Source organism: Cyprinodon variegatus, unplaced genomic scaffold, assembly GCF_000732505.1.
Source record: "Cyprinodon variegatus isolate N-32 unplaced genomic scaffold, C_variegatus-1.0 Scaffold737, whole genome shotgun sequence".
NCBI lineage: Eukaryota > Metazoa > Chordata > Actinopteri > Cyprinodontiformes > Cyprinodontidae > Cyprinodon > Cyprinodon variegatus.
In genome coordinates, this window is record NW_015151190.1 from 73,985 (window position 1) to 88,481 (window position 14,497).

General features: G+C 38.4%; 2 protein-coding genes across 6 annotated transcripts; one reads left to right on the forward strand and one right to left on the reverse strand.

Annotated features, from left to right (window-relative positions):
- The first annotated feature begins 213 nt into the window (after positions 1–213).
- LOC107097969 (RIB43A-like with coiled-coils protein 2) lies at positions 214–4,240 on the forward strand. Of its 4 annotated transcripts, XM_015395366.1 has the most exons (7): positions 324–440; positions 2,069–2,150; positions 2,280–2,579; positions 2,661–2,779; positions 3,624–3,785; positions 3,860–4,026; positions 4,104–4,240. In XM_015395366.1, the coding sequence occupies exons 1-7, from the start codon at positions 324–326 to the stop codon at positions 4,171–4,173; spliced, it is 1,017 nt and encodes a 338-aa protein (XP_015250852.1). In that variant the 3' UTR covers positions 4,174–4,240. The 4 variants fall into 4 exon arrangements, with proteins under 4 accessions (XP_015250850.1, XP_015250852.1, XP_015250849.1 ...); XM_015395364.1 differs by having other exon boundaries at positions 214–440; positions 2,280–2,779; XM_015395365.1 differs by lacking the exon at positions 324–440 and having other exon boundaries at positions 737–2,150.
- On the reverse strand, positions 3,642–13,947 carry cecr1 (cat eye syndrome chromosome region, candidate 1). 2 transcript variants are annotated; one of them, XM_015395362.1, is made up of 10 exons: positions 13,708–13,947; positions 12,095–12,405; positions 11,682–11,901; positions 9,160–9,373; positions 8,941–9,068; positions 8,743–8,833; positions 8,539–8,647; positions 6,778–6,935; positions 5,291–5,493; positions 3,642–5,209 (listed from the first exon to the last, which is right to left on the reverse strand). In XM_015395362.1, exons 2-10 carry the CDS (start codon positions 12,399–12,401, stop codon positions 5,107–5,109), a joined length of 1,533 nt encoding a protein of 510 aa, XP_015250848.1. In that variant the 5' UTR covers positions 12,402–12,405; positions 13,708–13,947; the 3' UTR covers positions 3,642–5,106. The 2 variants fall into 2 exon arrangements, with proteins under 2 accessions (XP_015250848.1, XP_015250847.1); XM_015395361.1 differs by having other exon boundaries at positions 12,095–12,401; positions 13,698–13,947.
- Between the last annotated feature and the right edge of the window lie 550 nt (positions 13,948–14,497).

The following is a 14,497-nucleotide window of genomic DNA, read 5'->3' on the forward strand; positions in this document are numbered from 1 at the left end:
TATATATGTATATATATATATGTATATATATATGTATATATATATATGTATATATATATGTATATATATATATGTATATATATATGTATATATATATATGTATATATATATGTATATATATATGTATATATGTTCCAATGAGCAAGTGAAATTAATATTCAATAATTATTATTTTATTTTACCGTTTACTGTTTTTCCGTTTATTTTACCGGAAATTAACGGAAGAACCCGAGCACAATGGTTACCTAGCAACCACTTTGATACAAAAAGTTGCCGGCGGAGAAGAGAAGTGATCGAAGAAGCGGTTTTTCACACGAGTAAAAATGTTTAACGGCGAGTTGATTTCGGAGCGCGTCGCCAGAGAGAGTGTGGAGAGGCGCCGCAAGAGAGAGATGGAGAGAAAGGAGAGGATTTTTAATGACAAGCTCAGGACGATGGGGGTGAGTCTCTACTGGGCAATATGTATCAGGTGTGACGTCACTGTTTTGTTTTTTTATATGTCTAGGATCATGGGATTATCTTCCACACACCATGTTTAACATTGTAGGAGGATTAAATTACTTTATTGTATCTAAGCTTTCAAAGTTTTATCATCAAGCCTTACTCACTTGTTATGCACACTAATTCTCCCCGCATAAAGAACAATTTTGGAATAATGTCATATTACTACCAACAACAAAGCTTTTATAATAAAAGTTGGATTGATAAAGGTATAACCTTTGTTGCAGAATTATTTGAGAATAATTGTGCCCTTTTCAGCTGAGAAAACTTCCTGAGGTACAAAGTTTACCTCAGTAGTAAGGCATTTCTTTTGGAACAATAGTATTAATGAAATTACATTTTGTATTTATATGAAAGGTTTGCAAAGACACTTGTTCTAAAAGTTGTCTGAATCAATTTAATTGACAAGAGATTACCAAATCAGCATATAAGGAAGCTTCTGTGTAGCACAAGTATGGTGATATCCAAAGCAAAGTTCCTCTGGAATCCATGTGCTGTTATAAAAAGTAGAAAAGCATGGTTCACTTTCAGTACTTTGTTACAAACTAAATAAGGAAGCTTCAAAACTCTGAAAAATAAATCTATAGTTGTTTAAGGATTTTTTAAGGATTAGGATGAAAACTGTTCCTTTTCCTAAATTGAGTAGGAGACTATAATATAGTATTTTGTAATCTAGGCTCTGGATGGACAATGAAGAGTTTGTCAAGGATAATACTAAACACACTATTTCAAACTGTATCTTAGGATATTATAGTTAAGTTTGAATGTAGAGGTAAAATTCTCAGCTTCATCATTATTAATTTGTTCCTCTTATGGAGATTTCATATACATTTCACATTCTCAGCATGTATTGGCTGAGGAGAAAGTTCCAGGGCTCCCCCTACTGGTCATATACAGCACTACATGTGCTGAACCAAATAAAACATGATGTACTTAAACCAAACTGCTGGTAAGAAACATTGTTTATATATAAAAATAACTTTAAAATCTGTGAAACATCAAACAGTAAACATTAATCTGACTTCTAATGACCAAGTTTCAATCCCTAACACCAAGCATGCTTGCAGCGAAAGTGAAGAGGAAAACTCCCTTTGAACAGGAAAAAACCTCCAACAGAACCAGGCCCAGTGTGAGAGGCCACCTGCTGAGGCCGACTGGGGTTCAAGGAGACAGAAGCAGAGATACAGAAAGAAGCAAAGAATGTTAATTAGCTCCACAGGTAGGCCCGTACAGCCAGGCAGACGAGTTCCGAGGAATTTGATCTGTCAGAGGAGGAAAGAGAGCACAAAGAGTTAAGCATGGTTTGTGCTCAGAAACCAGGTCGTCTGCTTGTGTGTCACAGTTAATGTAGATATGCTCCCCACCCCTTACGCAGACACTCTGGTGCGACTCCCCAAAATTGTAGATGACCAGAGACAGTGCTGCAGATATGGTCACAGGGAGGAGAGAAAGGATTGGTCAGTTCTACATCCATTATATATATATATATAGAGATATATATATATCTATAGATATATATATGCATATAGAGCAGAAATCACTCCTAAAAGTTCTGGTCCGGTTCCAGGTGGATAAAGACGCCTTAGATATGCAAATGCAAGAGAAGAAGAGACAAGAGGAAGCAGCCAAAGGAGAACAAAATGCCTATGGTGAGTTTATTCAGAATAAGCCTATAGCAAAGAGCCTGACTAGCTCAAAATAACCTTATATAACATTCATTAATAAGTGCTTTCATAAATGGTGCATCCTGGTGAACGGTATATGTCGTTTCTAAACAGATGCTGCCATGCAACAATACAACAAAACTGCTTGCCTGATCCAGAGAAGACAAGACAAGGAGAAGCGCAAGATGGAGAAGGCAATGGCCACCTTCTGGCACCAGAACCAGCAGCCTTCGAATAGATGTGGGTTTGATTTGAACGACCCAGACGCTACATCTCAGATGGTTCTGGCCAACTTTGTAGGCGAGGACCCAGAGCAAAAGAACCGACAGCAGAGACAGAGGGAGCAGCTCAGAGCCTGGCTCATCCAGCAGCAGGAGGAGCAGGAGGAGGACAGGCAGCAGCAAAAGCTTGAAGGTAGGGCAGCTGCTGTGCTTAAAGGACACAATCCTGAGTTCACTGATAGTTTATGCTTCTGTCCTTCATTCTGGACTTTAGAGCTGAACCATGACCAGAGGAGAGTAGAAATGGATAAAGAAGCTCTAAAACTCCAGAACCTTGAGATGGAGAAGAGAAAAGCAGACAGCATTGCCATTACAACCTACAACCTAGGCAAGGTAAGATATCTGTTCATTTAGGTCAGCCCTTCAGTTATATGATTACACACATGAAGGTTATGTGGCTTTAAAAATATCAAAGTTTGGCAGAATAAGCGAGGTGTAGATAAATTACAGCCACCAGGTTTTTTAATGATGTCCACAGAGCCGAATTATATATATATAAAAGTCTTCCTCGGAGCTCGAGGGGAGCATACGCTATATTATTATCAAATTGATAGGAGCAAAACATATGGAAATTCATGCTTAATTTAATGACATATTAAAAAAAAAATCCCAATCAGCGTCCAGCATATGTTGTTTCTGCCCAAATATTGTCTTTTTGTTGTGAATTTATATAATAGGGATAACTAGGATCATACAATATTGGTTTGTATGAACTATGTTTTGTTCTCTACTTCCAAACTCAGCATCTCTACATCCATTCCTGCGATAAGAAGTTTGTTTTGAAGTTGTGAGATGCGCTCTTGGAAGTTTTGACTGGATTTGATTAAACTTTTAAGCCTCTGTATAAAATAGATATTTTGATGAAGATGAGAAATCTGCTTCCTGGTATGTGGAAGTACCGATAGTTTGCATCCAATCATTTAATTAAACAAACTTAGTGTTTGTGAATATATAAGAATTATGCTCTAATTTGTAGTTATCGATTTATCATTACCATATTTTATTTTGACAAACCGAATCTTCTCAAAGTTTTTTTCCCTGTTTGGTGCGATTGTAATTGAAATTAAATCATTGGATGCAATATTTTAAAATCTACAGCTGAGGCAGAGTGGGAAAGAATCAAGCCTTATCAATACTTTATTTAGCTTTTTTTTTTCTTTTTTTTTTTTTAAACAAGCTTGAGGAAAAAGGTAATGAGGAAAGGCAGCGGCGTGATGAAGACTGTGTCCCAACCGCTGTGGGGGTACTTGGCCTTTGTCCCAGTGATGACAGGAGACCTCAGCCTGAGACCCTGCAGCAGGTCACTCAGTTCCAGCAAGGCCAAATCGAGGAGAAGAAGGTAAGACTAACAACCAGAGAAACACCAGTCCAGATAAAAAAGTAGCTCATCTGCAGATGGATCTGGTCCTCTAGAGGTTAGAGTTGGAGAAGAAGCGAGAGGAGGACTTCTACAATAATATCCGACTGGATTCGGCCCGTAAAGCTCTGCTGATGGAGTGGCAGCAAGCAAGGATGAACAAGCAGCTGAGGAGACACCTGGACAGCTTTAATGTTCAGCTGGCACAAACCCAAAAACAACGGTCAGTAGCGTCATAGAGGAACCCGCTGTTAAAGTCTCCTCACTCCTCAGACTGATTTTAACTTGTCTCATTTAAAGGCAGCCAGATCTTAAAAGAGGAAACATTGAAGACAGCTTCTTCTCCAATTTCAACACCTGCAGCAGATGATGGGGAATCACTGCCAGGAGAAAACCAACAGTTCTGCTGCAAGAGGAGCGAAAAAAAATAAACGGAGCCATTGCAAAAAATATTTCTCTTTTTGTCTGCTTTAAACATTTAAACACTAGAGAACTGTTTACAGTTTGCCAGCCATTTAATATTATAAGCTGATTTTTCACAGATTTTTACCTGCATTAATAATAATAATAATAATAGTTTTAATATTTAATTTATGTGATAATCTGATCACATAAATTACTAAAATAGTTCAAAATGGTAAAACAAAAACCTGACACACAACTAAAGCATTCTGCCCCTATCAGAAGTCACATCATCAGAGTCCTACTGTAATCCTAATCCAACTCCTGCTGTTTTCAGTTTAAATCATAAACTATAAAACTGAACCCGAAGGTGTTGATGGACACAAAGGAGCAGCTCTATGACCAACAGGTTGCTGCTGCAGCTGTTTAAAGTGTTTCAATAAACGCTGAATGGATTCATCTCAGTCAATTTAGTCAGGATTAAATGTGCAAATGTTAGAAAACAAACAGATCACATCTACATACAAACCTTATGAAGGTTTTTTCTTTGACACAAACAACACATAAAATAAAGATTTTAAAACCAAATCCCTGTAAACCATTCTGAAAAAAGAAAAAAAAAAGTTTCCATTAAGAAGATAAAACCAGATTAATCATGAAATGATGTGTAAGCTGAGCATCTATTCCACTTCCTTTCCGCATATTCATGAAAAATCAGCTTATATTTGAAAAATCTGCTTATATTTGATCAGACCTAATCCTCCTCGTTCTTCTTCTCTTCTTCTACAATAAAGAAGAGGAAGTCCTGGTCTGTGCCCATATTAGGTCAGACAGGAAGCAGCTCAAAGAGGACCTGCTTTAGTGGGACAGTTGAAACGGGTATGAAGGTCAGAAAAAAGTTCTAGTTGATTTTCAGAAACTCATTTTCAGTCACAAACGTGTTCCATCTCCTCTGCCACAGAAGCAGCGCCTCTTTCTGTTGTTCTCGAGACAAAGAACTGTACCTGAAACACAGATGGAAAAAGGTTCAGAGCAAGTCATGACCCAAAGCACCGAGCTTTACCCGCATCCTGGCAAAGCCTCACCTGATGGAGTTCATGGCCAGCTCTTTAAGGGAGCCGATGTGGGACTTTATGCCCCCGAAGCCCACAAAGGCTTCATAGAAGTCGTAAGAAAGACCAGAAGCCCCGAACATGGCTGGGTCATCAGAGCTGATGACCAGTGGGTGATTTTCCAACATGAGAGCAGCAGCTGGATGGTTCCGTAAATCATTCACAAGCTTTAAAACCTAAAATACAGTTGGACATCAGTAAATTACAGAAGCACTGAAAGTTTCCATTTGTCAGAGACTGACACCCGCTCATAGATATAAGGTTTTCTTCTCTTGATTTTGGCTCCCAGCTGATAAAATGTAGTATCAGAGTCACAAACATAAAGCTTAAAGCATTAATTTAATGTTACTGACCTGAAAAATAATTGGAGATGTGATGACAGACATGAAACAACAGCTAAAACAGCAACCATTTAACACAAATAGCTTTCTGATGGGCATTATTTCTAATATTTTAGCCATAAATCTAATTTACTTTAGTAACTGAAACTAAAAGCTGGGCCTTATATAGACTAATTATGCAAGAATCCATTCTATTTCATTTTGATGATTTGACGCTTACAGTTAAATTAAAATAAATCAGGTTTTTAATGGAAGGTTTCTACAGGTTCTGTAAAGTATTTTGTCATAGTTCTGAATCTGGGCTCCATATGGATAAATTCCTGCATCACTACATTGAGGGGAGAGTCTCCTCTGTTTTTTATTGAGATTTTCAGAAAGCCAGGTTGCTTTAATAGCAGAGCAACAGATCATCTTCATCCATCGTTCTTTGGATGGTTCACAGCAACACCATATTCATTAGAGCAGGTAATGGGATTTATGACAGGGTGGACTGGTGTTAAGACCTGCTGGGAAATAAGATTGGATTATTCCAATTGTCTGTCCAGACTTTACTTAAAAAATAAATAAAAAATGCAAACTTTAACAGCATCATTCCTGTTATAACCAGAAGAGACTGGACCAAAATCCTCTTTGGTTCAGAACCGGCTTCTTTCTAGGACAGTTGTAGCCCATGCTCTGGATCAGGCTGAGTTTTTTTATCCTGATTTTTTACCGGAGTTGCTTCAACAATTGCAACTCCTCCAGTGCTTGTTCCCGTTTTTTCTGCTCCCAATCCCCACCCCCCACCCCCCTTCCACTCTATAAAATCCTTTTGTAGCTTAGCCTCCTAATGTAGGGAGGTCAATGACTGACTGTCAAAAACTTGTCAAGTCAGTCATCTTCTCTAGCATTATGCAGGATGTGAGTTTATGATATGTTTAAATGGTTTGATGCAAAATTATAATTTCTCTACCAACTTTTTTTTTTATTTGAGCCATAAGCATAACATTCATTATATTACCCTGTAAGGTAATATAATGAATAATACCTGCGGTCACGATGCTTTAATGAGATGCACCTGTAGTAGTTTAGCAGTTTCAGAGGATTCTGTGAGAAATGCAGCAGCAGTGGTCAGTGTACCTGGTTAGAGATGGGGCAGACCTCCACCGCCACCCCTCTCTTCCTGGATAAATCTTTGGCCACTGGATGCCGCAGCAGAGCAAATCCATGGCCGATACGAGATGTGTTCAGGAGCAGAGCATCTAAGAGGTTCTGATCCACCTCAGTGCCCTCAAGATCTGCACACAACAAAACACAACAGACACGCAATAGAAATGCTTTAAAAAAAAAAAGATTCCAGTTAAATTCTGAAATAACTTGTGTTTGCTGTGATTTTTAATAAAGACCCTGAGTTAATATGAAGATTATATTAATTAAGAGGAAAAAAATGTCCGAACCAAATAGACTTTCTAAAAAACAGAACTCCCCTCTTGTTAAATCAGGAATTTGCTGTGATTTCTTTTTTTTTTTTTTAAACAATCGGACCAGCAGATAAACATTTAAACAGAAACAACTTAAAAATCAATACATTATCTTTAAATAATTTTTTTTAAGTAGAAAAACAAAGGGTTATAAATATATTTCTAAAGCCAGGTTTAAACTCATAAACCAGGTCTTCTGCGTGTGTCGCAGGGAACGTAAATGTGCCCCCGCCCCCTCCACAGACACTTTGCTGCACCTCTCCAAAAATGTAGGTGACCTACACTGTAGGTGACCTGGGCGCTCTACACTATGCGTATTTCCTGTTTGGTACCATACCAGCTTGTGTTGTTTGTATGACCGCCATTGTGGAAAATGACTCGTGAAGTTGGACCAGCTAGAAGAGCGAGGTGCGCAAGAACGCTGGGACCTTTTTTCCACCTGGAACCCCGCTCTTTTTCGCCCCTCATGTCCCTCTGCTGTCCCACAAACTTGCCCCCACTTTCTCGGCCGTATCTAGACCCACAGCTAGTTCATGATTGTCCCTCATGCGTTGTGGCGTGGAATAACATAGCGCATAGAACTACATAGACCACGCTTGGGAATAAATCAAAAATATCTGCAACAAGCTCATTGCGAAACACTGCTGCAGGAGCATAACCAGCCCTTAAGGCTTTGATAGAGTGAGAACTGTGATCGACTGCAGAAAAATGCAGCAGTGGAGAACCCTCCCAAACGTTACTTCAAGAGATCAAAGAGAAACCCAGAACAAACCCACAACAAAATGAAAAAGATCTCTGCCTCGGCTAAGGTCAGAGGTCATGATCCAATGATCAGAAAGAACTCTCCTCCATGGAAGAGTTCCAAGACCAGAACCACTGCTGACCCAAAAGAATGTAGAGGCTCATCCCTCTTTCACCATAAAACATCTGGAGGATCCAAAAGAATCAAGAGAAAATAATCTGTGCTGTGATGAGATGGAGGTGAGCCTTTTAGAATGGTTATAGGGCCTGTTAGATCTGCTCTCGAACTAACAGCATCTATGAAACCGAAAATCAGTCCATCAGACAAGGTGATGGTTGGGTGATAATCTGGGGCTGGCTTGCTTTTCTCAAGATGACTTCCTGTAATAGATGGGATTGTAATTTTTTCCCCCTCTTCCAGAACATCCTGCAGGAGAATCTGTCTTGTTTCTATCTTTGGGTAATAATCAATAATTAATAGTGAAGCTACTTCCCAGATAAATATTCAGCAGCGAAAACATATCTTTACATTTCATCAAAATAAAGGAAAACAATAAGTTTAAGTTATAAAAGTCACAAAGCTGTTTTGTTGTAGTTCACTTGTTTTTTATGAATCTCAAATATCTTGTGAATCTTGTGATGCTACCTTTACAACTAGCCTACGGTTGGATAAACTCACCCGTCTCTCCAGCATGGAAAAAGTAAGGAAGCTGGACGCCTTTCTTTGCAGGGAGTGACAAAGCATCTCTAAAGTACCACAGGGGTTTGCCTCGGTCTTCCCGACCCACCTGATAAAGCAGACCCAGAGTTTAAAGCTTTACAAAGAGAACAAAAACCTAAACCATATTTCGCTGAACTGACGGTTATGGTTGCAGGATCTCACCAGGTCAAAGCCAGCCAGGAAATCAGGAAAGTCTTTCTTTAGCTGCATTGCCTCTTTCACAGCTTCAGCTACTGCCGATATATTTGCTCGCCTAAAAAACAAAACAAAAAAGATCAGCAGTTAAAAAAAATCTTAAATGTTCTCTAAATGTTTCAGCACTTGGTGCTGACTCAGGAGATAACAGACCAGACACTTCACCTTTGATGTGTAAAAATGATTCTCGCTCCAAAGAAGTCTGGGTGCGTCGACACAAACTGCTTGGTAATGTCCTGGTAGGTCTTCATGGTCCATGCTTTGTTATGTGTGCTGCCATCCAGTTCATACACCTGTGCACCAATGTTTGCTGTAACATCATATGAACTGGGCGGATCTGAGACAAATAGGACCACATCCAGGGGAGAGCTTTTAATACCGTACCTCTGGGAGCATAGCACGCAGTTCCAGATACATGACGTTGTCAGTGTAGAACTGGGTGAGGCCCTGGTAGAAATAATCTCTGAATACTGGAGCATAAGTGACCAGACCCCACACGGCTTGGAAGGCCTGCTCGAACCGATCCCAAACCACGTCCTGACTGGGGTAGACTGCCTCCGGATCCCGGTCAGTGAAGAGGCTCAGGTTGCCCCTGATGCTGAAGATGATAAAGATAAGGAGAAATAAGGCCCATTTGGACTTGGGCATAATTTTTATGTTGGTTTATTTACAACATTTTAATGCATGGAGCTTTTAAAGTATTAAATGTCCAAAGGAGTGATTCAGAAGTAGTAAAAGTGTAATTAGTTTAAAGCTAAAAGTAAAAGGCTTTCATATTTGTTCATTAAATTTCAATTAAAGCTGGACAGCTTTCCTGTCTATAAATCTCAGCATGCATTAATAGAACAATAAATTCAGTCCTTAAATGGAAAAGGGATTCCCTCTGTTTATCTTTTACTAATATCTAAATTACAGCAGCAGCTTATTCAAAGTATTAAAGCATGGACATCAAACTATATAAATAACGGTGAAAGAAATACAATTAATCTTTGAATTTAATAGAAAGATTTTTTTCTGGCTTATTAATTCAGAAAATAATATATATATATATTTTTTTTATTTTAGATTTTGTGCCAACCAACAGCAGAACCCCTAATTGTGCTTTCGTAATAACTAACTAGCATTTTTATTTAAAACTTACTGTTGATTGATCAGTGTTCAGGACCATTTAGTCAAGAATCCATGAAATTCTGTTTCCCTGGGATTGGAACATAGCGTGACACAGATGACCACTTCTTTTATCCAATTTTATCCAATTTATTTCTAAATAGAAAGGGCATGAGAGTCATAAGGTAACCCCTCCCTCCCCTTTCCCAGATCTGCAGCGAAAACAATAATTAACCAAATCATCTGGCTAGAACAAGGCGAGCGTGGAGTCACAAGCCGCACATGCACCCTAGTTTCTCAGCGTTGATACTGAAAAGAAAAGCTCCATGTGCTCAAAGGAGGCAATAAAAGGAAAGTGACACCTAGTGGTTTCTAAGTGTCTAGGCAAACCATCACCCAGTATCTTTGTGCCGGTTAAAAAGAATTCTCTATCTTGTAATCATAAATATAGAGGTGTAGATTTTCCTAAATTCTACCAGAATGAACCAAATTCTTCAGGAAAAAATGTGCAACAAACAGTCAAGTATAAGGAAATTAACCTCATGCTTCATGTTTAGCACGGCGGAGGACCTGTCATGTTGTTGGCCTGTTTTGAATAATGGCTGGTCGCCTCTGGACATTATATGAAACTGGTCCCCATTTTGGTCTTTCAGCAGGAAACGACACAAATTAACAAAGCAATGGTTTCAGAGACTTCAAATTATCCTTCTTCTTCTTAGAAGAAATAAAAATCTGTTTTTTAAGTTTTTCCAACATCCTTACCTGGGGTGCCAATAATTCTGCAGCATCTAATGGTACAGCTATTCTAGCATAATCCAGCTTCTAGATGCTTTCAAAAATTATTTATTTTATTAAGGATTCTAGCTTTTATTTTTTTTTAATCAAAAACATAATAAAAAAAAATACATCCACAGAATATTTAGAGTGATGTCGAATAAATGCATAAATTGTATTAAAAACAAAAATAGTTAGTCTATAAATACTTGTTTATAAATTTTTGAAGGGTCCAAAACATAAATATTGACATTTGAAAGTATTCTGCCTAATAGGAATTTTAGGTTCAAGGCATGACAGATTGTGCTCAGTTGTTTCCAGATCCCAACAGCTCTGTGATAGCTCTATAAAAATGGCTCCTTCTCTGCGTTACTCTCCTCACATTCAAGCCAAAAAATGAAAAAAAGGTAAAATGAGAGTGAATATTAGTCACGCTTTTGAGTTTTGCTGCCAAATTCAAAAAGGAAAGCGGCTTCAGAGGTTGTTGCTTTTCTTCAAAACTTCCAAGTTAAATGTTTGCTTTGGTAAGCTTTAGCATTACCGGACGTGGAAAATAACTCAGCTCACTGATAAAACTCTAATCAAGACTCTGCATCACACTTGTAAACGTCACATTTGCACTACCAACATGGCAGATTTTTTTCCTAATCCCTTTAAATAGAACATAACTCAATGTTCTACTGCATTTTGCACCACATTTATTCATTTACTTAATTGCACTGAACCGAACCTTTCCATATCAATCCCTTTTGCACTGTGACTTTACACTGTTTAAATTCCGATCACTGCTGCACTTTATAAATGGTAATTTTCATTTTACTCTTGAAAAGCTGTATGCATCAAATTTTTTGTTTTGTATACACTCTGTGTATACAAGATGACAAAGTTTTTCTAAGTCTATGAATGAGAACAGGTAAGCAAGAGTGCCCCACATACAGTCTGGCCGAGAGGAGCTAAATTAGTAGCGATCACCTTTAAATACTGATTCTTTTGCTTAATATCCACTTGTTAAAAGCAGGGGTCACCTGTTGTCTAGATCTGTTGTGTTGACTATCTTAGCGCGAAGGTTCTCCAGCAGGACCCAGGGAGAGCAACGAGCCAGAGGTTTGGGCGACTGAGACGAGAAGATAAACCTGACAGACATGTTGTCTGTGCTGCACATGTAGCAGTGCGGCCGGTAGGTGACGTTCTTCACCAGCCACTCTACGTCCACCATGGAGACGTCGTGGACATGAAGAGCTCCACCTGGCAGAGTGGAATTATAGTGGTTAGTGAAATAATTCAAATGTCAAACATTTGAGTCATTCTGGGAATCCAACTAATATTAGAAGCATTTGAAATAGTTTTTATACATAGAATTTCTATGTATAATTAAAAGAACTCCATCAGTCAAACCTTTAACCATTAGAACATGCAGCTATGTGTTTTTTAATTTTACCTTTAGGCATCTTCTGCAACAGCCTGAAAATGGGACTGGTCTGGATGAGATGTTTGGCTCTGAAGAAATGCATGGCTGGAGGAAAATCCTCTCTGGACATTTCCTCCTGCTTCAATTTCAATAGAAGAGCATCCAGCCGCTGCTCGGCATCCGTCAGCACCATCTGACCTCCTGTCTGCATGGAGGCCTCAAGCTCTATGAGAGCCTCTCTCAGTCTGGGGTCCGGACTTGACAGTACCCCAATCAGGCAGTACAGAAACAGGCAACACATAGCTGCAAGGGGGCGCTGTAGATGGACTGCCATCATCTGAAAAATAAAATAGATCCAATAGCAAGAGCCAACACTACTACAAACTAAAACAAATACACAGACCTTGGTATAAACTTTCTTATATAAAAATGCTTACACTGAGCAGATGTGCTTAATTAAAGGTTTATAATTCTACTGTTTCACTTAAAAAGTTATGTATTTTTTTTTTTTTATTCTTTTACTTTTTTAGAACATTCTTTATAACATACAAAAGAAATAAGTACAATTTTCAGTGAACAATCAGCCTGGGTTTAAACAAATATAATAATAATAAATGAAAAACAACTAAATAAGAGCAAAAATAGTAATAGTAATAAAGTAAAGTTACACACAGCAGCGTGTAAAGGGATTACATGAATACTTTGAATTCAAAAAGTTATCTGTTTTGACACTCTGGGGGTCTGCAAGTGAGCTCTTTGTTCCTTGCTCAAAAGCTCCCCCATAATAATTATGGCTAAAAATGATACAGAACCAACTCATGTTTTGAAGTGTCCTTTTTATTATTATTATTATTATTATTATTGTTTTCTGTTATGGGACTGGAAATAAGCAGCATTAATTTCCTCAAATTATTAATCCACTTTTCAAAAATCTCATATACACACACACACACACACACGTTCTGCTATCGTAGTGAGTTGACCATGTGTTCCCATTGATTTTCAGTCATTTTCAAACCTTTCTATGCCCTATCACTAAAACTAACCCCAAACCTCATCATTACCAATGCATACCTCACCCTAACCCACTGACATTTTAGCCCTAAACCTAACCATTAGCAACAACTGGTCCTCAATCTGATGGTGAAATTGGAAGAAAAAAATGGTCCTCACTCTGATGGCTAAACAGATACACACCCACATACATACATTTCTCTTTTTTGAAAACTAAATAAAATGAATGTTCTTCATATTTTACATCTTATTTTAAGTAAATTGAGAAATATTAGTTTTTTTGTTTTTTTTCACAGATCAGGTCATGTCAGCAGCTGAAGGTAGATCAGGCTTTGATGGTGTGATGGGTATAGAGCCCTGAGGGACTGAAGGAGAAGCGATGCTGTTTTGCAGAACTGAAAACAGGTCCCTCTGTATCACCAGAGGCAAAAATAAAGCTGAGAAGAGAAGCCAGCTTCCTCAGCAGCTGTCTCAACCTGCTTCCGAATAGAAACTATTCAGTTTAAAAGGAGATCAGCCATTAATCTAAATATTAGAGAAAAGCAAGAAAAAATGTAATCATAAAAGTGGAGCCTTTGGAAGTCACTATTTGAGCACACGGAGAAGAAATGTTACATACCTGAGTGTTGGTGGTGGTGCAGCGTTGATCAGACAGCAGGTAGAAGAACAAAGCAAAGCGGCTTGACGTTTGGTAAACAACTCAGCTGTGTGGTGGGGGTGGGGGGTGGGAGCCCCTAACGAAGAGCGAAGAGTTTCACCGCGGAGGGCTTTCTGGTAGGGTTGTCACACTAATAAACAGGCTGCGATACTTACTGCTGATCACAGGACAGCGGGCTCTACTTAACAGAACACAGGGGGCTTAAGTTCACCCGGAACATTGACTGCTAGGCAACGAAGCCCCGCCTCCTGTCATGCGATTGGCTGATAGAGGATGTTGTTCGGTCTTTGATTGGTTGTTCTAAAGATGTAAACACGGAAAGAAAAAGGTTCTTTTGAGGGTTTTTATGATGTTTTGAAAAAAATACATTTCATTATAGATTCAAACATCTATACAGGAAGATCTAACTTGAATCTGATAAAATGCTATCAACGCGTATCAACAATACAGTATTTTCATAAGGACAGCTGAATATTTAAATGCATTTTGTTAAATAAATAAAAAAAATTCTGCGATGACCAACGCTAATAATTCTATGGTTACGTGAATGCAGAAAAAAAAATTTTTTGCATGCACCTGTAATAATGCCCCAACTTGTTTACCTACATGCAAAGCACGTATGTACTGCAGAAAACTACTAGTGCAGATCATTCTAAACAAATGATCTGCACTGTGAAACATGATTCCTTCTGCATATCATAAATGCACACATTTTTTCTGATCTATCAAATAAAACACATCTAAATGAGGTTGCAACATTA